Consider the following 24,956-nt stretch of genomic DNA (forward strand, 5'->3'; position numbering starts at 1 on the left):
TCCGGCCGCTCCCGGATGGAGCTGCGGCGTCTCCCGCCCGCCCCGGCGGGGAGCGGCAGCGCCCTGTAACCCCTGCGAGCCCGTGCGGGGCAGCAGCACATGCACAGCACCGGCGGCAGGCACGGCTTGCTTCTCCCGGGCCAGTGCCGAGCACCACGGACAAATTCCGATCTTCTGATCTTCTTTTAATGAGGGCAGAAAGCTCCGCCGAGCCTCGTGATCCAGCTGATGCCCGCGCGATGGACTCGTTACAGACCAACAGGAAGGAAAACCAACACGTTAGCAGTCGGAGTGATCCATTTAATTTCCATATTTTGCACTTCAAATAAATCGGGAAGCTAAATTTAAGCTGCTCTAAGGAGCTCATCGGCAACTCAGTACCTTGCGCTGCAAAGGGAGGACAGCCCTGTCCCCCGTGCACCGTCCAGCTCCTGCAGCCAGACACACAGGGAATGTGCATCAGGTAAGGTGCTCCTGCCACAGCCGGCCAAGGCCACTCGCGCCGACGTGAATGAAAGTACACTCTAGAGTGGTTATGGTGGAAAGGCCATGTAAGACCTCATAACTAACCTGTTCCTGCCCAAATACTGAGGTTTCTCCATCCTTCAGATTGCATACCCAGGATCAATCCAAATAAGTTCCTGCACGCACATCTATTTGAATTACTTTAATAAGTCAGACCACTACTCTTGTGCAAAACTTTTTTATTAAAAAGAGAAAGGGTTCTTTGTAACAAAAAGCAGATACAATGCTAATAATAAAATTTAACTTTTCAAAGATTTCAAGAAACCAGATGTGAATTTTTTGACAAAGACTGTCTCAAGTTTAGAAAGTCTTATTCTTACACCTGAAAACACAGCCAACACATCTGTCAATTATGACTCCTTAATTATAAACCTCACTTTTCAGTTGGGAGATTTACCAGTACATTATCAAGTTTTAACATGCAGCATCCATGATGAAGCTGTAAATAATTCAAAAAAATGTTGCTAGAATGCTTAGATTTCTACAGAACCTTTCACATTTCATAGCTTTAACAGTTTTCCTTCCAACTCTCATGAACCAACATTAAAAGTTACATTCCCCTGTATATATATATATAAAAACATCAGCTTAAAAAAAACCCCCATCTCTCTCAGGTGACATAAAAAGAATTTCCAAGAACCCCACAGTTTCGCTTTAGAAATAACACTTGAAAAATATCTTTACAGGGAAAAATAAAAATCCAGGGTTTACCTTTTCTTCGGTTTTATGTGCATGTGTATTATGGACATCACTTTACAGTGAAGATCTTGCCCTTAGTGACTACCTTCCTGCTTGTCAAAACCAAGCAGGCAGCAAGGAAGAAACAGCATGTAAGCTTGCTCAGTTACCCATCCTGGAGCATCAACAAGTGACAGCTGTCAGAATCTGAGGTACCTCACACTTCCTCCACAGCACTAGGACCAAGCTGAGGCCTCTCCCACACACGCCAAAAACAGACTTAACGAGTAGCATTAAGAATGAACCTGACATTTCCCAGTAGTTCAAGCTGATCAATACTTCAAAGGGATACTGCAGTCACTTCATGCAAAAAGCTGTCTGTTCACATAAATAGCCTCTGCATCAGTACCATATACTAGGCATGGTCCAAGAACATCTAAACTATTCACAGACAAAGTCTGATTTGGAATTAGGTTGGTGATTTCCATGCGGTCTTTGGTCGGATCGTTGCTTAGCCAGGCACTTACTACAGACTGGTTAATGGTACTGTGAGAAAGATAGGCAGTGCTTCTTCCTCCTGAAGGAAAGAGGGAAGACAAGGAAGTAAGTTTCAATTTAGTTTATAGATTCTCAGAATCTGGAGAAACACAGTAGATATGGGTCAGACATAATGGAAATAAAATTTTACATTTCAGTCAGTTTTCAGATTAGTTGAGATGTCATTGCTTTGGTCATTTCTTTCATTTTAAGGAAAAAATAGCATAAAAAAATCAAGTACTTGAGGTGATTACAGAAGCCTTCTACCAGCTCTGCAGTCACTTGAGACAAATCACAACAGCTATGTACTCATCTCACTGAACAGACAGCATAAGGACCTGCAAGTTTTTCTAGCCAGATACTAAAGCAAGGACAGAAGAACAAAGGTCTTTTTAAAGTGTTTTGCTCTTTTTGGGGTTTTCAGCTTTGCTTCAATAACACTTATTCCCTACTGCTCCTCCTCCCTACTTACTCTGCAGCAAGTGATATACCTATATTTGACTTTGAATTTTTCCACATAATATTTTACATTCAAATTCAAGTCTCACACTATGAGAACTGTCATTCAGCATAAAATTAGCAGGTGTCTGAAGTGATGCTAAAAGACTTATACTTCATATACTTGAAAACATGCAGAGTGCAACTTGAATCAGTAATCCTATCATTTTCATACATAAAACTTTACTTTGAATGACAACTTTGAGGCCAAAGGCAGCAGGTGACAACTGAAAGTTTCCCCACAATTTGCAGTCTAAAGTAGCAAGCCCTTAGCAGTCTTTCTGATTAGAATGTGAAAATAAATGCTTATATTAAGTCAGTATCATAACTTTAAAATCCTGCCACCATGCAAAAGGATAGTTCCATTCACTGAAAGTTCCAATTATTACCCTGCATTGTATATTCATAATTCCACTCTCATTAACCTATCAATTTTCTAACTTAGTGTAACTCCCTCAGAGACTCAGTAATGTCAGTCAGGCTGCCTCTGTCTCTTTTCTACATACAGATGATTTTTAAGTGAACACAATCTCTCTTTGAGATCATAGATGTGCCCCTTCACACATTGGCCAGAGAGTAGCAGATTAAAAAAACCCAAACCAGACTACAAAAACCCCTGTGCAACTGCTTGCCGTATAAGTAGTTTTCCTCAAGTGCCTATCAGGGCTTGCTTTCTAAGAAAAGAAACCTGCTTTTAATTTTCTGTATTAAGATTGTGTTATTAATTCGGTCATGTGAGAACACTGACAAACTGACAAATTCAGTGCAGATGGACTTCAAAAATTCTTACCTTGATGAAGAAAAGATGGTTTTTCAGATACACTTGTGGAAGTATCCCAGTGCCAAAGAGATCCATCTTCAGAACACGTAAATAAATGATCAGGGTCGGAGGGATGGAAGTGAACTTCCCACACTGGAAGTATCAAACAAAACCACTTCAGAACAAGTCTCAAGTACTTCTATCAATGCATTGGATAGTATGACATAGACATGCATTTACAAGAACCCATGCTTCCATCAAAACCTTTCATTTTTAATTGTGTGTGGGTAGGAAACCCAAAGCCCTATCCTAAGTTATATACTGCAGTTTTCCCTCTGCTGGCAGGGGGAAAGGGGGAAAGAAAAAAGAAGAAAAAAAAAAAACCAAAATACGCTCTTTTGTTGCATTTTCAGTACTGTGAAAATTGTTAAAGTCTTCTCTGAATCCAGGCATTCTGCATACTACCATGTATCCCTGCTATTAAGTTTAAATCTGCACACAGCATGCATTCCTTCCCAGGACACACATTATTTTTTGTCTAAATACCACAACTGCAGAAGACATTTAAGTCAGTAAAATTTAAGATCAAGAAATTATTTTTCTCCTTTAATGTAATTGTAACATCAAATCACAAAATTTTCAGCATAAAATTAATTGTCACCTTGTTCATGTAGTTACCAGGAGAGTAGCTGTTTCAGCACTGTGGAGGCACCAAATGAATGTTGACTCTCCCCTTCCTCCTGTTTAAGTCAGTATCTGCATTCTGCTTTACTCTTATCTGCCTAACACAGCACCAGCTTCCATGACTATTTATACACCTACCCTGCTAGAAACACAGCCATTCTGTTCAAATGCATCTAACAGCTCATTAAAGAATTGCTTACTAAGTCTACTTTTAGTTTAGACAGAGTTCACTTTTAGGTAAGAAGAGTCTCCTATACAGAGAAGGAAGCCAACTGGATGAAAACACATGGAGTAGTAGTAAGCATCTTGGGAAGGGTATAGAGACGAAGGTTATGGAGGGATACAGAGTGAGGAAGGCTAAGGAGAACCTGGAACTGAACATGGCAAGATGAAAAGAAATAGCAGGAAGGACATCTACAGGTATGTCAGCCAGAAACAGAAGGTCAAAGAAGGTTTATGTCTTCCAATAATCAATGCTGGAGAACTGGTAACACTGGACAAGGAGAAGGTTGAGCTATTCAACTTTCTTGCCTCAATCTTCAATGGCAACCTCTCTTCCCATACCTCTCAAGTGGGTGGGCTGCAAGACAGGGCCTGGGGGAGCAAAGTCCTTCCCGCTATAAGAGAAGCTTGAGTTCATTATCACCTAAGGAACCCGAATGTACATAAATCTATGCAATGCATCCCAGAGAAGGAAGTGGATGATGTAGTTGCCCAGCCACTCTCCACACCTGAAAAGCTATGGCAGCCAGGTGAAGTACTAGGGGACTGGAAAAAGGGAAAGATGGGCACAAACCCATGTTTTAAAAGGGTAGAAAGGAAGGCCCTGAGAATTACCAACCTGTCAGCCTTGGCTCTGGTCCTGGGAAAAACATGGAGCAAATCCTCCTAGAAGCTATGCTAAAACACATGAAGGACAGGGAGCAATTCAAGATAGCCAGCATGGCCTCACCAAGAGCAAGTTCCACCTGAACAACTTAGAGACCTTCCCTGAGGGAGTGACATCAGTGGACAACTGAAGGGCTATATACACTATTTATCTGGACTTCTGTAAGGCCTTTGAGACCATCTCCCACATCCTTTTAAACTGGAGAGATATGGGTTTGATGTGTGAACTGTTCAATGGATGAGTTGATGATGATGGTTGGATGGTCCCATCCATGAGGCAGTAACAGTTCAGCGTCCAGATGGATGTTGATGACAAACTGTGTCCAACAGGGGTCAATACTGTGACCAGTGCCATTTAATGACTTCATCGATGATATGGACAGTGGGATCAAGTGCATCCTCAGCAATTCTCCAGACAACACCGAACTGAGTGGTGTGGCTGATACACCTGAAGGACAGGATGCCATCCAGAGGGATCTGGACAAGATTGAGAAGTGGGCCTATAAGAACCTCATGCAGTTTACCAAGATGAAGTGCAGGGTGCTGCACCTGGGTCCAGGCAACCGCTGGTATCAACACAGGCTGGGGATGAACAGATGGAGAGCAGCCCTGCCCAGAAGGACTTGGGGTGCTGGTGGATGAGAGGCTGGACATGACCCAGCCATGTGCACTTGGATCCCAGAGAGCCAATTGTATCATGGGCTGTCTCAAAAGCAGCATGGCCACCAGGGTGAGGGAGGGGATTCTGCACCTCTGGTTTGCCCTTGTGAGACCAAACCTGGAGTGCATCCGGCTCTGGAGTCCCCAGTAAAAGGACAGGGATCTGTTGGGAGTGAATCCAGAGGAGGGACACAAAGATGATCAGGAGGCTGGAACATCTCTCCTATGAGGAAAGGCTGAGAGAGTTGGGATTATTCAGCCTAGAGAAGACAAGACTCCAAGGAGTCCTTACAGCAGTTTTCCAGTACCTGAAGGAGGCCTACAAGCAAGCTGGAGAAGGACTTCTTATAAGGGCATGTAGCAATAGGACAAAGGGGAATGGCCTTAAACTGACAGAGTAGGTTTAGATTCGGTATTAGGAAGGAATTCTTTACTGTGAGGGTGGTGAGGCACTGGAACAGGTTGCCCAGAGAAGTTGTGAATGCCTCATCCCTGGAGATGTTCAAGGCCAGGTTGAATGGGCCTCTGAGCAACCTGGTCTAGTGAAAGGTGTCCCTACCCTTGGCAGGGGAGGTTGGACATAAATGAGCTTTAAGGTCCCTTCTAACCCAAACCATTCCATGAGTCAATGAAGTAGCAAGTATGTGATTGTTTTCTACCACAGTCACAACACCTTATTTTTACAGAAACCAGAAAAATCTCTAAAATGCCACCTTCTTCTCCCCCCTCCATTTCAGATACTTACTTTCTGCTTCATGAGCCTTTAGCAGGGACACTGGCATAGTACCCTGCCTGATGTCCCATATACTCAGCATTCCATCCTGACCCCCTGTGGCCACAATATGCTGCTGATTGGGATGCCTATCCACACAGTGCAATGGAACTCTGTCACCTGCCCTGCAAAGAGAAAAAACAACCAAATAACCCAAACATTAATTTTTTATTTAGCTCCTACTTTCCCCTTCTTAATCCCTAGGAGCATTGACAAGTAAGGTACCAGTATCAACAGCACCTTCAATTTCTGGAGCATTTGACCACCCCAGGCTGAAGGCACATGACATCTACTGGAAACCAGAGGTATGGCAATAACATGAAGCTACAATCGCATGAGGATCAGGTTCTGTGCCTTATGGTACACATCTGACATCAACACAGCATCTGACAGCTTTACAGGAGTGAGAGAGCCTTGCATGCAAATAATGCTCTACATATACCTACAATAATAATAATAATAATATTCTGAGGCATGGTGTAATTATAGTTTTAGTATATACTAACAGTTAAAAAGGGAAGCTGGGCACCAACAAAATTAGGTACCTAAACCAAAGTCTATGAACAGCAATGGGAATTATTACACAGACAACAACAGGACTGAAATCTAGCTCATTTTGTTTTCTCACAGTACCTTGTAAGGCACAAAGTTACGATTCAAATATATTCCAAATGCCAGAAAGCTTACATTAGGCCTGTGAAGAAAAGCAAATATTAACAGGTAAAGAGTTTTGGGTTGAGGATTGAAAGTTTTTTCCTCAAAAAAGAGAAGTGTACAGGTGTAATAGTCCCTCAAAAGTTAAATCATAAAACAGACCAGCTAAGCACAATGCTTAATCACAACAGTGGTTCAGCCATTAAGTAGTCTGCTTTTGCTTATTTGAATACCAAAGAAATTAAAATCCTTTTTAAAAAAAATCAGTAATTTATCATCCTGTTGTTAGGAAGCTATTAGGAAAGACTTGAATCCAATTATATAAAGTAGCACATGCTTTTCAGTAAGTAAGTAAAAAAGTAGAAGTCTTACAAAGAAAATATTTGAGATGGTTCATTTCTTTGCTGCCTGAAGTCCCATATTTTTAACTGTCCAATTGAATTTACAGTCAAGATCTCAGTTGTGCGAAGGAAAGTCACTGCATGGAGTGTACTGCTGTCTGCATTGTCTGCAAGAGATGAGGAAAGCATTCAGGTAAACCTATGGAATGCCAGTCTCCATTTAATGGGAACAAAATAACTCTTAATAGAGAACAGAGCACAGCTACTTAAACATGTTCATAACCTCTGTAGTTTCAGGGTCAGAGACGGTCCAGTATCTGCAAATACCCTGTGCAAGAGGAGCCCTTGCTTACTACATCAAACACTACTGAGACATATCTGTAAGAATCTGTATTAAATTAGCTCTGGTGATTACAGAACTACTTGTTGATTTGTAAGATTTCTTTTTGTAGTTCCTAGAAGAAGAATCAATTCAGCCAAGTTTATGGTTTTCAGAAGTTTTCTTTATATGCCCAGCACCTACTGACAGGAAGCAGCTATAGAGCTTTTCATAAAGGAGTTCTGAACACAAGAAACAGTAACTCTGGCTGAGAACATTAAGCAACTGTATGCAGAAACACTTAATTCACCAACTTTTAGACCTTTTCTGAACTGCCAGTGTGCTATCAAGTTAAACCTGAATTATGCTGTGCTTGTTAACAACTAAATAGAAAGGCTCTTTTTTTTCAGGTCCTTTTCTCCAGTGCTTCTTTTTGTCAGAGTAATTTACAGTGTCAAACAATTCACAGCTTTGACGTGAAACTTTTGAGGCCTTCTGAAAAAACACACTATTTTCTTTTATTTCTGTTACTATATATAAACTTTTCATCTTTATTATGACAGGGCAACTTTGTTAAGTCTACTTTGACCTCAAATATTTTAAAATTCTTTGTGTAAGCCCGTACTGAAAATATAAGCAAATTATTATCTTTCTGCGTAAGATGGAAACATTTTCTGATATTCAGACAAAAAAGTTACATCTATGCCTGGTTACAGATATTTGAATGACTTTTCTGCCTACTGTTTAAATGAAAGCAGAGACGAAGAAAAAAACTCACTGAAACACCATTAAAAAGAAATGTTAGCTTACTGAACACTGAGGTTCTAGAGGATTTAAAGTTTTATGACAGACTAACACTAAGTGGTTTAGCAATGATACACCTTTATGGCTCCAAACGATTTTTACATAATCTCTAACTTTAGAGGCTTTTTCCCTACCTTAACTGACTACAAACCTATGCACTTTGTACTGTACTCTTAAATCCACTAAACAATAACAAAAATACCAAGGCATTCCTTGACAACTGTTGAATGAGGTACAAGAGTTCTATCTTCACGTTAAGAATTCAGCTTAGTGCCTGGGAAATGTCAAGGTGTCACTGAATTGGGAACCAGTTAAACAGATTGCTTACACCACAGAACTCCATCCTGAAGAACCTGAGAGCATCTCCCAAGATATTCTCTTGTCCCTCTCCAACTTTTACTGTGAAACTATGAACTTACAAATACCTGGATGAATACAGAAATATATCTGAAATATGCTTTAAGTATTTGAATTCTGGAGGAGTACAGGAATAATCTGGAAGAAACATGTTCAACCTGGAATACTGAAATCAATTTTCAACTAACTTTTTTGTTTTGTTATAATAAGCTGAAAACCAAACAACCCCCTCCAAACAACTAATTTAAACAGATATTTGACATACCTATAGTTCTTACTGCATCTTTTTGGTCAGCTCTGAAGAGATTTATTCTACCATCTTCTCCAACAGTGACAATTTCTGGGTTGTTGCAGACGACTCCGGTACAGGCTGCTCCACCACCAGATGTGTCTTGATCCACATGATAATGGGCTTTCTCCCACCGATGGTTGGCAGATAACGTCTAAATAGTAACCAGACATGAAATTATGGTCTTAAATAATGAACCTGATAGAACAAAGCTTTCAGAATACTCATGAAACCAGAAACAAGCTCCAGGAAAGCCACACTATCTCATGGGAATGAGAGCCTCCTATACAGATATGAATCAAGAGATCTAAATTTTCATCAACTCTTAAGCACACAACCCTTCCACAAAACCTTAATTATTTCTTATCTGAACCACCATTTTCACATGATCTAGCAATTAGAAAGAACACGATGGACTATAAAATGTCTTTCTTTCTGATGTCTTCAATCTTTCCTCAGGACAGGGGAAAAGAACTGAGGCCCTTAGAAAATAAAAGGTCAGATTCAGATCTTGATTGCAAAGAACTTAGTTTATTTTAGGTACCACACCAAATTATTAACAGACATTTGCCTTTATTGTGTCATTGTGAGCATATACAGTAATTATGCATTTGTTTTCAGTGATTTATATTCAAAGCAGAAGACTACAGAGTTTACATATCTTCCTTCACGTGACACTCATGAGAATTCATTCATAATTTGTTAGAATTGAACATGAGTCATTTAGTTCAAGAATGCAAAAACTCTGATAAGGCAGGAACAAGTCCTTTAATACCCACTGCCCCAAAACACTCCAATCTCTTAAAAGTATCAGTTTTCAATGAATGGGCTGTTTGGTTACAGATACAGGAGGAGATACCCCAATCTCACTCTGGAATCTAGTTTATGTGGCATGTGTGCAAAACATTTTTTTCTTTCCTTGTATGTATGAAGTCAGAGCTTTTTTTAACAGACTTTAAAAAGAAATATTTTTAGCAGTCAAATGTTTCTTATGCTAAGATCAAAGTGACCTGTATTACAGAGAATAGCATCTTAAACCCAGTGCATGTTACATACCTGGTTATTTTGATGATGACGGAATATAGTTACAGTTCCTGTTGATGAGGCAACCACGATTCTTTCTTGATCCAAAAACTAGACAGAGATAATAAGAATACTATTAGTCAATGTTAGTACCAAGGTGATAACTTTGATTTTAGAGTAACCTAAATTATTGGTAGGTCGAGGGGAAAAAAAAGAAACCCACAAAGCAATACTGATCGGTTTTGTCCTTTTCTTTCATAAGAATATTTGGCCAATCTCACCATTTTGACAGCTCACTCTCACTTAACTTCTCCTAAGTGACAAGCCCTTAAAAAATACGGATCTGTTCAACACAGCTATTTTACCTGCATATCCATAACATCACCGTTGTGCTGGATGTCACACAGCAGATGAGGTTCTCCATGATATTCATCATTGAGGCCTGCATTTCCAAGGTCGCCAGCAGACCAAATGGAGACCCTATTATCCTGAACGGAAACGACACCACATTTACTCGAAAATGCTTTTGAAAGTACCTAGCGATAAGCCTCAGCCAGGGAAAGCAATAGGCTGCGGGCTGCGCACCGTTCCCGAGGAAGCCGCCGCCGGCCGGAGGGAAGCGCTTGCCCAGGGGAATAACGCTGCCGTGCGGCGGGGCGGCCCCACGGCTTCTTTGGGGACGCGAGCACGGCAGATCAGCGAAGGGAGGGACTGCCGAGCCAGGCCGTGCTCACGGCCGGCTCCGGCCCCGCTCTCCCGCACCAAGCGGCGGAGGCGTGGGGGACCAAGGCAGCGTGGGGTGACGCCGCCGCCGCCCGCCCCGCTCCCCGGCGGGAAGGTCGCGCCACGCCTCCGGGCTCGCCCAGCCAGTACCTCATTGTCCCAGGAGCCGGTGGCGAAGAGGTCGGGGGGCTGGAGCGCGGCGGCGGGCAGGGGCCGCCAGCGCGTCCGGCTGATCTTCTGCGACACGAACTTGGCGCTCACGTCCTCCATGGCCGCGCCCGCCCCGCGCCCGCTCCCGCCCGCCCCGCGCCGCGCGCGCTGATTGGCTGCGGCGCGACGGCGAGCGCGGAGGGACAGGCCGGGGGGGCGCGCGCGGGCCGGGGCGCGGGCGGGCTGAGGCCCCGCCGCTTGTGGGAGCCGCTCGGCGCCAGCTGCCCGCGGTTACCGGGCCCTGGTGTGCCCTGCCTGGCGCCTGGTGCTGGTGCACCGGCATATCGGCTCGGCGTCGGTTGCTGGTCGGGTCCGGAGAGGAGGAAATACAGGAAGAAGTGATCGTGCTGCTGTGTTACCTGTTTGCTCGGCTGGGCCGTGTCTACCGGAACGTTGTGTCTGTGTGTCACCTTTGCATGACATGCACCAACGTCTGTTTTCTCAAAATGAGTGACTTACGCGGCGACCAAGCATCTCTGGTCTACATCTGCTTTTAAGTAAGCCCTGATTTCAGCTGGGACACGGTTAACTTTCTTCCTAGTAGCTGCCACAGCGCTGTGTTTGGGATTTAGTGTGAGAATACTGTGATAACACACTGATGTGTTACTTGTTGCTGAGTGGTGCTTACCCCAAGTCGAGGGCTTTTCAGTCCTCGCTCTGCCGGTGAGCAGGTGCACGAGAAGCCAAGAGGCAGCATGGCCAGGACAGGTGACCCAAACTGGCCGAAGGGATATTCCATGCCATAGAATATCACAGTCACTATATAAACTGGAGGGTATTGGCCGTGAGGGACCAATTGCTGCCCAGGGACAGGCTATTTATCTTCTTTGATTTAAATATTAGAGTCATTAAGAGAGAAGTTATTATCTCAACCCATGTTTTTTACCTTTGTTTTATTCCAGCCCTCCTCCCCATTCCCCCTGGGGTGGGATGGGGGGTTTTGTAGGTCTTATGTGACCAAATATCTGCCTGGTACTTGCTGGCTGGGGTCAAACTTGGATAATTCCAAGTGATACTCTCCTTGCTCTGACAGATTCCTACCTATACAGAAATAAACAGAATATTTTTTTTGTCCCAAATAGTTTGTTAAATCAAACAGGAACACACATGTATTTCCTTTCTAGTATTTCACTTGAGACCTAAACAACTATGCAATAAAAAGTTCAGCGGTTAGTTGTAAACTAAAGGCTGACATAGTTATGTTGTCAGTTGTCATTTCAGAGGATGAGACTATCGGTCCAGTCACTGCAGTCCGGTAAGGGTCTTTCTCACAAAGATTTTTTCAACTTTGTTTTCTGGTGCATCTTTTTCCAAAGCTGATGCTGCCGGGTCTCAGAGGTTCTTTCAGATGGATTTAACAGTGGCTTGGACAAATTTTCACCTGTGTTATTGCAGTTTTCCTGGTAAAGGCATCTGTCGGATTTCTTCTATGCAGCATTTTTGAGTTCCTCATCAAGTCTGCTATGCTGTTTTGTAATCCCTCAGGTGTGATACCAAATTAGTGATATTTTATATGCTTAATGCATCATTTGAACTTAGTTTAACTTTTTTTTCCGTAATTACATTCAGCAGAATCCATCACTGAACATATTCCAAAAGCTGGATGCTATAGTAGTCTACCATACTGCAAACATACCTTACAACAGCTTTGTTGCACATGACAGTAGCATTGTTATTCTACAGTAGCAAATGCTTCTGGCACCCTTTATTAAGCTGCTAACAGCAGTTCTGCAAGTCACTGTCAACTCCAAGGATATTTTCAGCTATTTCTTATAACACTTGTGAGAAATATCAATAGGCAGCCTCAGAATACAGCTGCAGACCAGATAGCTAAAAGTTGAAGAGAAAACACTTTGGGATTATTGAAAGTTTTATTAGGCAAATATTTTTGTTGGTTAGTTTGTGATTTCTGTGTGTATTTTTTACCTTATGCTTTTGGATGGTTTCTTTCTTTGCTTAGGATTGCTTGTTCAAAAGCATTTGGGAAGTATTAAGGGAAGTAAGTTGGACATACAGGCTTATTTTCACTTAGAGGAAAAGAACAGTCACAGTTTTTCTTCCCTGTCCTACATTTTTTAAAGAAAATGTTGGCAGCATGTTATATGACGGAAGTGAGAGCTGTGATAGATTTAGGGCTGCTTTGTAAACCTTTAAATATATTCTCTGTGCTTGATCCCTATGAAAGATGTGTACTGTGTTAGTATATAATTTCAGTGTAATGGCAGATTTAAATAAACATATAAAAGGAGGAAATGTGCCTTATCTGATATTTCTGAGGTTTTCAAAAAGGACGTTAAGTCTAGATGAAGCTTACTCTGAGAGTTGAGTCCAAACATATCAGCTGAGACAACAAGGAGCATCTATGGATTATCCTTAAATATGGCTAAAGCTAGGAGTGTAAGGGAAAGAAACTCAAAGCATGCCTGTCTCTCTGATAGAAGGTAGGGCCCTGAGAACAAAGGCACTTACTAGATCAGTGGTTCTACTAGGGCAGGATAAAACTAATTCTGAATTCGATTTGCTTATATTCTGCTTTCCTCCCATCATCATTGAACAATATTTAAAGAAAGTTATTTGGAGATGCCAAAACAATGTTTACAGCTGGTAAGAATTCCTGGAGTTGTGCCCAGTTCATTCTCTTGAACCAGTACAGTCACTGTGCCCAGGTACTGCAGAGAGGATGTAACAGCAGAGGGCCAGGCCCTGAGTGCACTCATAAGCCTTGCCCTTGGCTGGAGCTCCCATCTGGGCTGGGGCACCTTGCTCTTGGCCTGAGCTGTGTTGTAGGAGGGCCTGTGCTCAGCCGTGTTGCCCAAATTTGGTGGCTGGCTTGACTTGGGGTCTGACTTGTCACTTTGCTTAGTGACAAAACCATTTCTGTCCCCAGTCCAGCTCTGCTTGCTTTGCTTGGACACTGTGGGATGGTGTCCTGCTGTGTCATCTGGAAGGTGTCATCTGGAAGGTGTCATCTGGAAGGCTCACTTTCCTTCACGAAGGGATCCCAGTTCTGCTGCTCCCTAATGGGGAAAGTCGCTGATGTGACTGGGTCCTTCTCACCTCGTCTTTGAGTGCAGAGCTGGGAAAACATGGATGTGGAGTTCAAAATAATGTGAACTTCTGAAATGGTAATACAAAAGGAAGGTGCACACCAAACTGGCTTGAGCTGATAGGAAAAGAAATGAGATGAAGGAGAGTGATTAAGTTAAAAAACAAAATGGAGTCAGGGAAAGGAGTGTGTGTAGGTGTAAAAGCCAATTAGTGTAGGGTTTGGGACATAACTGCGGAAATGTACAGCAGGAACATTTCACAAGGAATTTTCTGCTTGTGGTATGCAGAAGCAGATGGGAGCAGACAGTGATGAGCAATTTTTCAAATTCTTTCTAAATTCAAAGAATTAAAAAAAAATCCAATGGGCTTATGAGGTGGGAGGGAAGGGATGAAACAGAAATAGTAGCTTGGAGGGGTTTATATATAAATGTATGTAAGTACAGCTAGAGGATTGGGATGTGGGTGAGTGTGCAGCAAAGGAGAGAGAGCCGATGTGCTTACAGTTAGTGGGATCTTCGTGTCAGAACAATCATATGATGGCCCACTCTGGCTGCTGGCATTCCTGTGCCTCTTGCCTAAGAGGACCATCCATGCAGCAGCTCCCTGAGGAGTTCTAGGGAGATGGTTCTACATGTGGAAGATGAAGGTGCCTGCAATTGACAGTGGGCATCCAGGGACCAAGGTGCTCATACTGGTTTGGACAAATGAGGGGGAGTAGGATACAGATATCCTGAGTATCAGAGCAAATGGAGAGGTTCCACATGAATGATGATGGCCAGAAAACAATTTTTTAAAAATTTTCGGCTTGTATTTCATTCTAGTAAAGAATGGCTATGTTGCTTTTAGTTTCATCTCAATGGATGTGCTCCTAATAGGTTTTAAAAATGGACTTATGGCCTGGGATTGTAGAACAGAAAGAGTTTGGGGCTCTTACATTTGTTTACTGCATAAATGGGTGCATCCTGCCACTATTGGTGCATGTTAGTTTCCCAGGGCCCTTTGAGACAACTTGGCTTGTCTTAGAGCTCCTGGAAGCCTGCCAAGCCAAATGCTGTTTCCTTCACACATGCCTGGTATCCACCCAAGACACCCCAGATATTGCTAAGGAAGGCCCACACTTGTTTTAATTCTCTGAATACTCTTGTCAAGAACATGGCAAATAGGTATACTCAGTCAGAAAGTGACTGGGCAAGACTGCAAACTCCTAAGAGAGAAATGCAGGCTCGCTCTTGGTGCTCTGTGACAAGCTTAGGCCTAATTCAAGCTGCTCCTGGTAAGCAGCATCAGTTTGTATGTAAATGGTTTCTCTTGTGTTTCTGGTCTCCCAAGGGGGTAAGTATCCCTGGAATGCTTTTAAACATGGGCCAGCTATTTTCTTGCCAACAACCTCTCTATGTGAGAGCAATGCAGTTTGCTTGCATCTGACAACAGAAAATGTCTTTTCCATTTAAAACAAATAAGTAGTTCTGTGCTGTACTTTTACAATGTCTGTCTGTTCTCTGTACTTGCTGCCCGTTGGGAATTCCTCTGAACTCCAATGGCTTCTTTCCTTCTCTCTCAGCCCACTGGGTGTAATAGGGAGACCTTTTATATTCTAGGACAGGCTGGGAGCCTCACATGGACAGTTGCCAGATCATGTTTAGGAGAAGCTAGATGGAGAATACAGAATGAAGCAGTGGATCTGTCTCCAGGATTACAAGAATCAGATGGGAAGTCTATGGATGGGATCTGGTATATGCATTGAGCAACTATCAGATTTGCCCTGGATTGACTGCAAAGTAGAGAAGCAGATTCCCACCTTCACCTCATTTTCTTCACCTGAACCAGCAATGATTGGATGAAATACATGTGTTGTGTGGAGCTGGAACAGGTTCAATGCTCCCAGCCAAGATGTGCTCTCTGACAGAAGATGTAATCTGTGTAATCTCCCATGGTGGTATTTTAAGGCTGTGTCCTTGTATCAGAACTGCTTTTAAAAAACAATATAATGCTGGAAATTATATCTGCTGGATGACACCTTATTTTCCCCAACGTTTATACAATATACTATTGATAGGGCCTACCTGTCCATAGTTATGTATCACGTTTCAAAAACCAAGAACTGAAAACCCTGCCGTCTGGTACCACACCTGTGCCAGTGTGCCTGGTTAAGAAAGGAAGTGCAGCAAACTATTCCCAGGTGTGTGAAGCCCATTTGCAGGGACCAGAAGGCAGCACAAATGCAGAAGTCACAGCACTGACAGTGGGTTCCCCAAAATAGCAAAGATGGTATATGCTTTCTCTTTAAACAATAGACGTATATAAGTAACAGGTGGCAAATGAATATTGGTGGTGAAATTGATCATAAAGGAGTTTCAGAGCAGGCAGGAATACTACATTACTGTAGGAAGTGAATTCTCTGGTTTTCCTAATTATGTTATGGGCTGTGGGAGGATCTGAAGGTGCTACTTTCCCCTTAAGATTGCTGCTTCATCGTGGGCCTATGCTGGGACAGAATAAAGTCCCATCAGCATTTACTAAATTCTGAGCTACTGACCTGGACTTCCTTTTAAAAGGAATTTTAATTTGCAACTTTGTCCTCTGTCGTCGGCATTGTACCGGTAGATGCTCCTGTGGAATATCGGTACTTTGGCAGCGTTTAGCCAACTCTCCATAACCTTCCACCTCGCTCCAATTTTCTCAATGTTTCCCAGGTGCCGGGCCGCACCTGCCTTCCCCCGTCGGCACCGTCGCCTGCCCGGGACACACACGGCACGCGCAGCTCCCACGCCCCCTGACCAATGGCAGCCTCCAACACGTAGGCCTGACCCGTGCGGGCTGGCCGCGGCCAATAGGCGCGCCCCATGCAAAACACCGCGCCGGGGGGACGCCGCTAATTGGCTCCGTCGCAAGGGCGGCGGGTCGCGCGCTGGGCTGGGAGCTGGCGCCGCCGCCACCACCACGGGGCCGTGATGGGGCTCGCCAGCCCCGACACCGCCTTCTCCGGTACCAGACGTGTACCGACTTGTGTCACGGGAGCGACCAAGGCCGGGGCAGGGGGGAAAGTGTGTGCTCTCCGAGGTGCCGTTTCGCTATCTCATTCATTAACAGAGCTCCTAAATTCATAAACCCGCGCCTCCTGCTCCGCCGCCGTTTCTGGGGCGAGGGCAGGACCGGAGTCTCGCCGCTAGCGCGGGATCCAGGGCCCCGGCAGCCAAACGCGCGGGTCGGGAGCAGCCGCTGAGCATCCCCGCCCCGGCGCGCGAGGATCTCCCCACGCGCGCCCCTGGGCACGGTGGGCGCGCATGCGCGGGGGGGCACAGCGCGGGCCGGCGGAGCGACGGCGGCGGCGGCCGGGGCATGTCGGGCGCGCGGGGCGGTGGGCGCGTGGCCCCTCCCCTCGGCGAGCGCGCGGCAGCCGCAGCGGCGGCGGCCGCGGGAGGAGGCGGCGAGGAGGCGGCGCCTGTATCGGCGCTGGAGGTTGTGTCCTTCCTGGGGAAGCTGCTGTGCGCAGTCGCGGCGCTGAAGGCGGCTCTGTACCTGCTCCGCAGAGTGTGCCTAGCGATGGCCTGGAAGTCGGGCGGCGCCAGCCATTCCGAGCTCATCCACAACCTCCGCAGTGAGTCCCGGGGCGGGGCGCCTGGGCTGTGGGGCGGCCGTTACCGGCCGCCCGGTGACCGTTAGCGACCGCGCGCTGCCGCGGCGCCCGCCCGACTCGCCGCCAACTGTCACAGGGAGCGGCGCCGGCGCCCGGCCGCGTGTGTCCGTGTTGTCCGTCTGTCCGTCCCTGTATGTGTGTGTCTCTGTGTCCGGCTGGGGGTGTGTCCGTGCGTGCCCGGGCGGGGGGTGTGTGTCCGGGCGGCGGCCGGTGTCGCAGGGCGGGCCGGGCTGTTGCGGGAGGCAATGCGGCGGGCGGGGCGGCACCGATGGCGGTCCCGGAGGGGAAGCGCCGTGCGGCGGCCGTGGCTGTTCCCTGCTCGCCGCGTCCCCCCCCTCCCCGGCCCCGTTCCCGGCTCCTCGTCCCTGTGTGCCTTGTGCGAGTTGAGGCGGGGCCGCGGCGGCAGTGCCGAAGGGCCCGTGATCCACCGCACGCGCCGGGATCGGCGTCCGTCTGGCTTCTCTCCGGCCGGCGGGCGGCGGGAGCTGTGGTGTCGGCGGGCGCCCGCCGCTCTTTCAGGCCTGGGCTGAACAACGCAGCGGGAGCCGCCCGTGTTTGGGAAACGCGCCGAAGAGGCCGCGGCTGTTTGTGTTGGGTGGAAGGGGCGTGTGGCAGCAGTCCCTCCTCCCCCCCTCCCCGGCGGGGTTCGGAGTGGCTCCCCTCGGAGGGGTGGGCTGGGACCGCGAGGAGAGGAGACGAGCTGTCGGGGTTGCGGACTCGTGCTGTGACAGCCGAGCTTTGCGGTGGCTGCCCGGCACTGGGCGCTCCTTGCGCTCACCGAGGGTTTGTGCTGTCCCCGTGCTGAATGTGGAAGGTCTCGGGCGGGCCCTTCTTCGCCGGTGTACTTCAGTACATCCTGAAGTCTGCAGGTCCTGAGAGGACGCAGCGACAACACCTGTACTCAGAGCTTCCATTTTTCGTATTAGCGTAGAATTAACCCGTCTTAAATATACTTACAGTGTCTCTCTTCTCTGCTCCTGGCCTTTTCTCTTTTTCTCAAGTCCGTGTCCTAGACGTAAAAGGACGTAGATTTAGAGCTTGTGTTATGGCAGTCGTCTCCTATTTTAGTGATACTACAAGACCACAGACAAGTTCAGCTATGTGGGCTCCTCGTTATTCTGGAGTCATAGGAGAATCACCCTTGTTATTTTCTCCTTTCTCCTTTTCTTTGCTTATGTTAGATCATCTGATCCTGTGGTCTTTCCCAGTATTTTCTTTTGAGAACTATCACATCCAGCAGAATAATACATGCTGAAGTGACTTTCAGTTTCCTTGTAAAAACTACTAATTATTATAGAATTTCATTGTAAAAATGTGTTTAATAAATAGATAACAACTTCTCTAGTTACAAGAGTTGCAATGCATTTTTTTTGTTTTATTTTGTTCTGCAACTGAAAGGGCTATAAATACTGTTTTAGTGAAATATTGTTCTCTTACACAGCAGGGAAAAACTTTCTGATGTAAAAATCAATGTTAAGCTCCAAAATATATCCAAAAAGCAATTATTGCCAGAATAGTCTGTGGCGCTCAGAACCTGAAGGCAAAACCAGTTTCTTTGTTGCAGAAGACAATGACAGTTTTTCAACACATGGAAGCTGTTTAGGGTGTTGCAAGTAATAACAATTACAAAGCTAAAAACCATTGTGGTTAGTACACAGCAATAGTAGTATAGGAAGAGGAAAGTAAAATAGAAGTGCTTAATATTGTAATCTCAAAGTATGCTGTGATGGTAATTTTCTGGAAAATTACAGTCTGTATTTTCCCCCTCTGTGTTTTGCATATGCATGCCAAAATGTTTTGAGTGGTGTTAAACAGGGAGATAGTGGATTGGCAATAAAATATTGTGGAAGCACAGAGGCTTTTGATCTTGCAGCAAGATTGTGTTGTCAACTTTGGTGGGACTCCGGTCATGGTGTAGGGCTTTATCAGTGCAGAGCAACTGCTGAGTTAAGACCGTAACTTTCAAGTTAGAGTTCCTCAGGTAAGATGATACCCTGTTGCTAAAGTTGGGAACAGATTTAGAAGAAAGTACTGTTTAATATGATACAATTCTCCCAGATATATTTTAACAAACTTAAAAATTGTTGGTTACAGAAAGACTAAAATGTTCCAGAGAATTCTTTTGAAGTAGTAGACTCTCTCAATGTATTTTCCCTTCTCTAAAAACAGCTACATAGCATTTACAGCATTTTATGCTAAAAGTAAGAATGCAAACTGGATGAGGTTAATTTGATGTTGTCCGGTGTTTGTCTTGTGTATAACTTAGTAAATGAGTGTGTAATGTAGTGTATGTTTTGCATAACTTAAAGAAAATAATGCCGGTTTTTGTGACACAGTATGTTTTCTACTGCAGCAAATCCTGGTTGAGAGGTTCTTGCTCCTGCCTTTATGCCGCAATTCTTCTCTTGACCATTCTTTTAGAATTGCTTGTGAGGGAGGCAGTGCTGTAAGACTGGGTCACTTTCTCATGACTTGTGAAACATCAAGATTTAAACTCCTCAGTGTCTGTAAGCTGTTGAACTATTATGGTTGGAGAAGCAGTGAACTTTGTTGTGGGTAAATGCGGACTGGGGAGAATGGGAATTTATTAATCTGGTTTTGCTTCCAAATAAAAACATCATTGGAAGATTCCTGTAGGCTACATGTTCTTTTCCTTTAAATCAGCAATAAAGATTATTTTTCATTTTAAGTTGTTGTTGATAGTTACTATTGCTTCTGTTTTGTGGCAATAAAGTTCTCCATTTCATGACATTTGCTTTAGTGCTCGCTTCACTGTTGCCTTAACTATAGAATTAACTTTTCTGTAGTGGTAACAATGATTGTGTTAGGGCAGTGACAAGTAATTTTGGGTATTTGCAATGCAGATTTAGGCAATTATTCTTTATAAGCCTTATCTTTGCTGTCCTGTCTTAAAAGGGACAAACTATTAAAGAGGGCCCTGGAATTTTCTTCAGTACATGCTTAGGGACAAGTGACTAAAGAATATTGCAGTACATTGTTTTGGTTTCTGATTTTTAACTTTGTAAACAGGTTTTTTGCACTGTTAATTTGAGGCATCATAGACGCACAATTTGACATACACAAAATAAACCTGTTTAAAACACACTCTTCACAACAAAAATGCTGTCCTTGAATGTGCTGTTGCTATGAGCTGTTCAGCTGCTTTGTTTCAGTGATTCTTGAAAGTACTTCTAAGTTTTAAAAAATCCCTTTTTTAAATCCGAATAATTCTTTCTGCATTAAAGCTACTTAAAACACCTATTTTTCACCTTTACAGAGTAATTATTTGAATCTTTGCTTCTTCCTAACTGAAAATAGTTGAACATACACCTTCAAATTTGGGTAAATTTTGCCCCTAAAATATATTTAAAGTAAGACCTTTTAGCAGACAGCATTTCTAGGAAGCTATCTAAATGCAGGTTACTGTGGGGTTAGAAATCATGCTAAACACAGAAATAATTGCCTGTGTTTAAATAAATAACTCTGACAGGAGTTTCTTTTTATTGTGAATCTTCCACATAGAGGTGCTGAGGAAGGAGGAAAATAATTGGTGAGTTATTTACTGTTATCTTGCTTGGTTGAAAGTATTTTGATTTTAAATCTGTAACTTTTTTTTCCCCTCTCTCTATATCTTCAGCTATCTGCTGATAGGTCACTGTTAGATCATTTCGATTTCCTTCTGTCTTTCATACTTGGGCTTTTGCCAGGTCCTGTTACTTTACATGCCAACATCTTAGAAATCAGCTTTTCTTTCCCACCTGAAGGACTGAAAAACTGGTTTCCTGTCCAATCAGGACAATCCACAAACAACCAAAGTTCATTAAGTTTCCTTATTGTGCCTTTTTCCTCCAGTCAGTATGTCATGCTGCCGTATGACAAGCTTGCTTTGCTTAATTCTCTGATCATGTTGTGCCAGTGGTGTTTTCATCACCTATACCTGCTCTTGAATCCACATTTCTCAGTGAAAGTGAAGGTGAGTTAGCTTGGCTGTGGCTAACCTTCAGATGTTGTTACCCATCTGTGGATTTGTTTCTTGCTACATTCTTTTACCTTCCTCACCTAATAAACTTGTATCACAAAAGGTATTAACTCTAATTTATAAGATGCCACAAATTCCATAGAATTTTGCACCTCGCATAAGACCAGAATCCTAATTTTTCAGTGTAAATGATGCTTCAAATCAGTATATACTCAAATATTATCAGGGTTTGAGAATTCTATTTTTAAACACGTTAAAGATATTTCTCCAAGTGTTTTAATTATTTAGATGTTAAATAATTTAAAATGACATCTTGGCATGCTTTGTCATCATGAAGGCTTATCTACAATGAATCTGCACCTTTGGTGCTGGTTTCTGGTTGCTGAGGACAAATCTCTTTGGGAACTGCCATGAATGGGAAAGCATCAGATATAGTAAACCTAAGCTAGGTTCAGCAAGAAGTAAACATTGGTTTTGTTTTGTTTATTTTCCCCGTCATGTTTTTTCCCTTGGTTTATCCAAATCTCTTTTACATCTATCTAATTTTGCATAAGGAAGAGTAATGTAACTTGGATGAACACGAAGAAGGGAAATAATAATGGAAAATTAGACCAAATTTAATGACTCCCCTGTACAAGCACTTACGCTGCCTGTTGGGTGCATTCATCATAAATGTATTGAGGCTTCAGTGACTAAGCATTGTAACTTATGACCAGGTAGTGAAATGGTTGGAAATTGAACTATTTTTTAAATTAAAAATGAACACATCCACTGATATGTTAATTTAAAAATATCTAAAATTTCTTAAATTTGGTTCATGTCTCAGGTGGCAGACTTGAAATCTGTGATGCTATTTTTTGGAGCATTGAGATTTTAAAAAAATTTTGTTAGCAAGTAATTTGAATCATTGCCTAAAGGAGTTGCTGTAAAACTTTTTTATTTTTAAGATTTAAGTGTTTGTGAAATGTTTTGAAGGAATTTCTACACCCTTGATCTTTTAAGAGGCAAGCCTTTGAGTAAATCAAGACAACGAAATATCCCAGATAATAGGAAATGATAACAGAAACAACCCAACCCAAATTTAAGAACATTCATCACGTTTTATTGGTGTGTTAATTAAGATTGTGTTCTTAAGTGGTTCTTTTGTTGTTGGCATGTTTTTTTTTCCCTTAACGTTAGACAGGGTGTCAGTGTAATGTTAAAAACATACCCATACTTTCCCAGAAACTCCCAAAATCCAGTGCATCAAAGTCCAAGTCCTCAGTCATTCAAGGAAAAAAGAGGGCATTTTTTGGCTGATTGTTTACATCAAAATCTTTATAATGCCTAATAAATAATTTTAATTAAAAAATGTTTAGTTCTTTTGCTTGATTGAAGATACATTTTTATTTTTGTATGTGGATATAATGGCATGGTACGATTTTTTCCTGGTGGTCTGCAGCTGCCTAGTAATCCATAGCAAAATGGAAATGATACTGCAAATCTGTCCAAAACAGGTCATTACTGTTGCATGTAGGCATTTTAAAAAGAGGGAATCTCCTATGGTTTACCTTCAATATAATTCCAAGCTTTTCTTTTAATGCTACTGTTTCTTTCATCCTGATGTGGTCTCAAGAGATCACTAAGAGTACTGGAAAGCCTAGAAAGAAATGCATAATATTCATGCTCTTTAGAATTATTGTTTATTTGAATGTTATCCCTCAAAGTCATGTTCTTTAGTGCTACATAACACTTTAAATAATTTTATTAAATTTTTTATTAGGTTAATTTTAATAATGTTTTAAATTTTAATTTAAATTACCAACATTTGACAAAAACAAAGTGAACTCTTTCAAAGCTTGAGATCAGTAAACTGTGGACTTCTCCTGGACTGGCTGACTTGTGAGTTATGTTTTAAGACTTCAGAACCTGAATACTTCAGTAGTGGACTTGAGCACAAAATAGTTTTAAATGCTTGCACTGTTGAAAAATAGCTTCAGAAATTCTTCCTAATTTCTGCTAGTTGGACAGCTCTTCGTCATTTTATTCCAAGACTCAGGGTTATGTTTTTCTGATTTTCTGATCCTCAGTTTTCGTGTAGTACTAGTGCTTGTCTTAATGAAACCACCTTCATAATAACAAACTGTTCATGTGGTCTAGCTGCTGGTCTTAACAGCATTGGCTTTTCTGAAAACAGATCTGCAGAGTGGTTGCATGGAATCTGCTCAGTAAGGTGTGAGATGTGCACCATCTGCCTTTCTTTACAGATCTACTAAAGCTGTAAGTAGTTTTGCCTCAAGCTTTGCTGTGAAGAGAGTTCCTTGTCTATCTGTCTGATCCAGCTAAGTTTATCTTAACCTCTGCAACATTTTTTAGTTACTACTGATGGTTGTTGCCAGTTTGTATTGAGCTCTTCAGTTTTGAGTTTCCAAGTGATGTGTAGGTGAAGTTCAGTCCTCTCAAATGTTGAGGGGATTGAGGAGTGCTTGGAGGTTGTCTCCTTCATCTGCACACCGGTGTTAAAGTTCATTGGAAGGTGTGGTTTTATGGTTTTGCATGCTGATACCAACCTTAAAGTTACTTTCTTCTTTCATGTACTCCCCAAAGTTTCTTCATTCAGCTGCTGATACAGATGGAGACAAAATCAACATAACCATTAAGGTAAATGTGAGTGCATTGCAGAGAACTTCTGTCTAAATCTGTGTGCTGGAAGGCTGTGTTAGCAGGCTTTTCTCCTCCCCCAGAGAAGAAAATGGTTAATACCAACTTTGCAACACTGGCCTACAGCAGGAGGGGGCAATACAGCTGTGGTTAAAATGCCTAAATTAGTTACCCACAGACTTTCAGATCCATGAAAATAAGTAGAAAACTCTTACCTGTTATACCAGAATGGATGGGTTGTTTTTGAAGGTGATTATTATTAAATAGAGAAGAAATACTACCTTGAAGTAAAAGTGAAATGTTGACAGGTAAGTTTGTATTTAACTGAAGCTTACTAGTATACTAGTTGGTTGTGTCGAGCCTAGCTTATGATTCCCATGTTGTTTTACCTCTGCAGGTTTTGAGTAGCATTTAAATGGTAATTGAATATTTTTCATTATTATTATTATTGTTATTACTATTATTACTATTATTGCTATTATTACTATTATTATTCCCATTATTTTTAGTTTCTGTCACTTTGGGGTTTTCATGGGATTTGACATTTGTGTTTAACTTCTGGACTGTAAGATTAGCTCTGATGCACCCTTGCTTTCCCCAGTCTTTCTGTTGTTTTGTCTCTGAATGATAGACTCTTAACTGATTCCTTCCAGTGAGTTGTATGCAACATCCTGTTTGGGTAATGTATTATTTTGAATCCAAATCATAGTGACGTTAGATAGGCAGCTGAAAGTTTGAGACAAATAGCTCTTAAATTATCAGCAAAATACAAGAAGTTTGCATGTATGAGTGGTATAAGAAACACTTGTTTACAAACACCTACTTTCAATTTCTTAAGCACAAAGAGCTTTGTATGTTTTAGGGTCAGTGTCCGTTACTGGATTTTATGTGCTGATGCGTCACTTCTTGCTCAAAGTGCTTTCTTTGTGT

At 42.9% G+C, this 24,956-nt stretch overlaps 2 protein-coding genes and 1 long non-coding RNA gene across 9 annotated transcripts in view; 2 read left to right on the forward strand and 1 right to left on the reverse strand.

Moving 5' to 3' along the window:
* Positions 1–687: 687 nt before the first annotated feature.
* NUP43 (nucleoporin 43) lies at positions 688–10,809 on the reverse strand. 2 transcript variants are annotated; one of them, XM_042016626.1, is made up of 8 exons: positions 10,663–10,809; positions 10,155–10,277; positions 9,823–9,900; positions 8,743–8,920; positions 7,029–7,164; positions 5,976–6,127; positions 3,029–3,151; positions 688–1,780 (listed from the first exon to the last, which is right to left on the reverse strand). In XM_042016626.1, exons 1-8 carry the CDS (start codon positions 10,780–10,782, stop codon positions 1,566–1,568), a joined length of 1,125 nt encoding a protein of 374 aa, XP_041872560.1. In that variant the 5' UTR covers positions 10,783–10,809; the 3' UTR covers positions 688–1,565. The 2 variants fall into 2 exon arrangements, with proteins under 2 accessions (XP_041872560.1, XP_041872561.1); XM_042016627.1 differs by lacking the exon at positions 10,663–10,809 and adding an exon at positions 10,375–10,559.
* Positions 10,810–10,885: 76 nt separating this feature from the next.
* Positions 10,886–15,772, forward strand: LOC121658974. Its single transcript, XR_006014126.1, has 2 exons — positions 10,886–11,219; positions 15,369–15,772. It is a non-coding gene; the product is annotated as an uncharacterized LOC121658974 (long non-coding RNA).
* A 934-nt stretch (positions 15,773–16,706) lies between these two features.
* Positions 16,707–24,956, forward strand: part of PCMT1 (protein-L-isoaspartate (D-aspartate) O-methyltransferase) — a 38,263-nt gene continuing 30,013 nt past the window's right edge. For 4 of the 6 annotated variants that reach the window (XR_006014125.1, XM_042016630.1, XM_042016629.1 and 1 more), the window contains exon 1: positions 16,707–16,830. Coding sequence is in view for 5 of the 6 variants with exons in the window: in XM_042016630.1 (XP_041872564.1) it covers positions 16,722–16,830 (109 nt within the window). In the remaining variant the exon portion in view is untranslated. Of the gene's footprint in view, positions 16,831–17,186; positions 17,369–24,956 lie in introns of those variants that run through there. The other 2 variants (XM_042016632.1, XM_042016633.1) reach the window with 2 other exon arrangements.

This window comes from Corvus kubaryi, unplaced genomic scaffold (assembly GCF_017639235.1).
Source record: "Corvus kubaryi isolate FWS band 111438036 unplaced genomic scaffold, C.kubaryi_AGA036_p1.0 split3-73, whole genome shotgun sequence".
In the NCBI taxonomy this organism is placed as follows: Eukaryota; Metazoa; Chordata; class Aves; order Passeriformes; family Corvidae; genus Corvus; species Corvus kubaryi.

What these genes read in the sequence shown, in the direction of transcription:
- NUP43 (XM_042016626.1), bottom strand. Translation starts at nt 10,782, where the DNA reads ATGGAGGACGTGAGCGCCAAGTTCGTGTCGCAGAAGATCAGCCGGACG. An exon ending in GTGATGTTATGGATATGCAG is followed by an intron (nt 9,901 to 10,154) that starts GTAAAATAGCTG and finishes ATCTCTGTCTAG; the next exon opens with TTTTTGGATCAAGAAAGAAT. An exon ending in GTCATCATCAAAATAACCAG is followed by an intron (nt 8,921 to 9,822) that starts GTATGTAACATG and finishes GTTACTATTTAG; the next exon opens with ACGTTATCTGCCAACCATCG.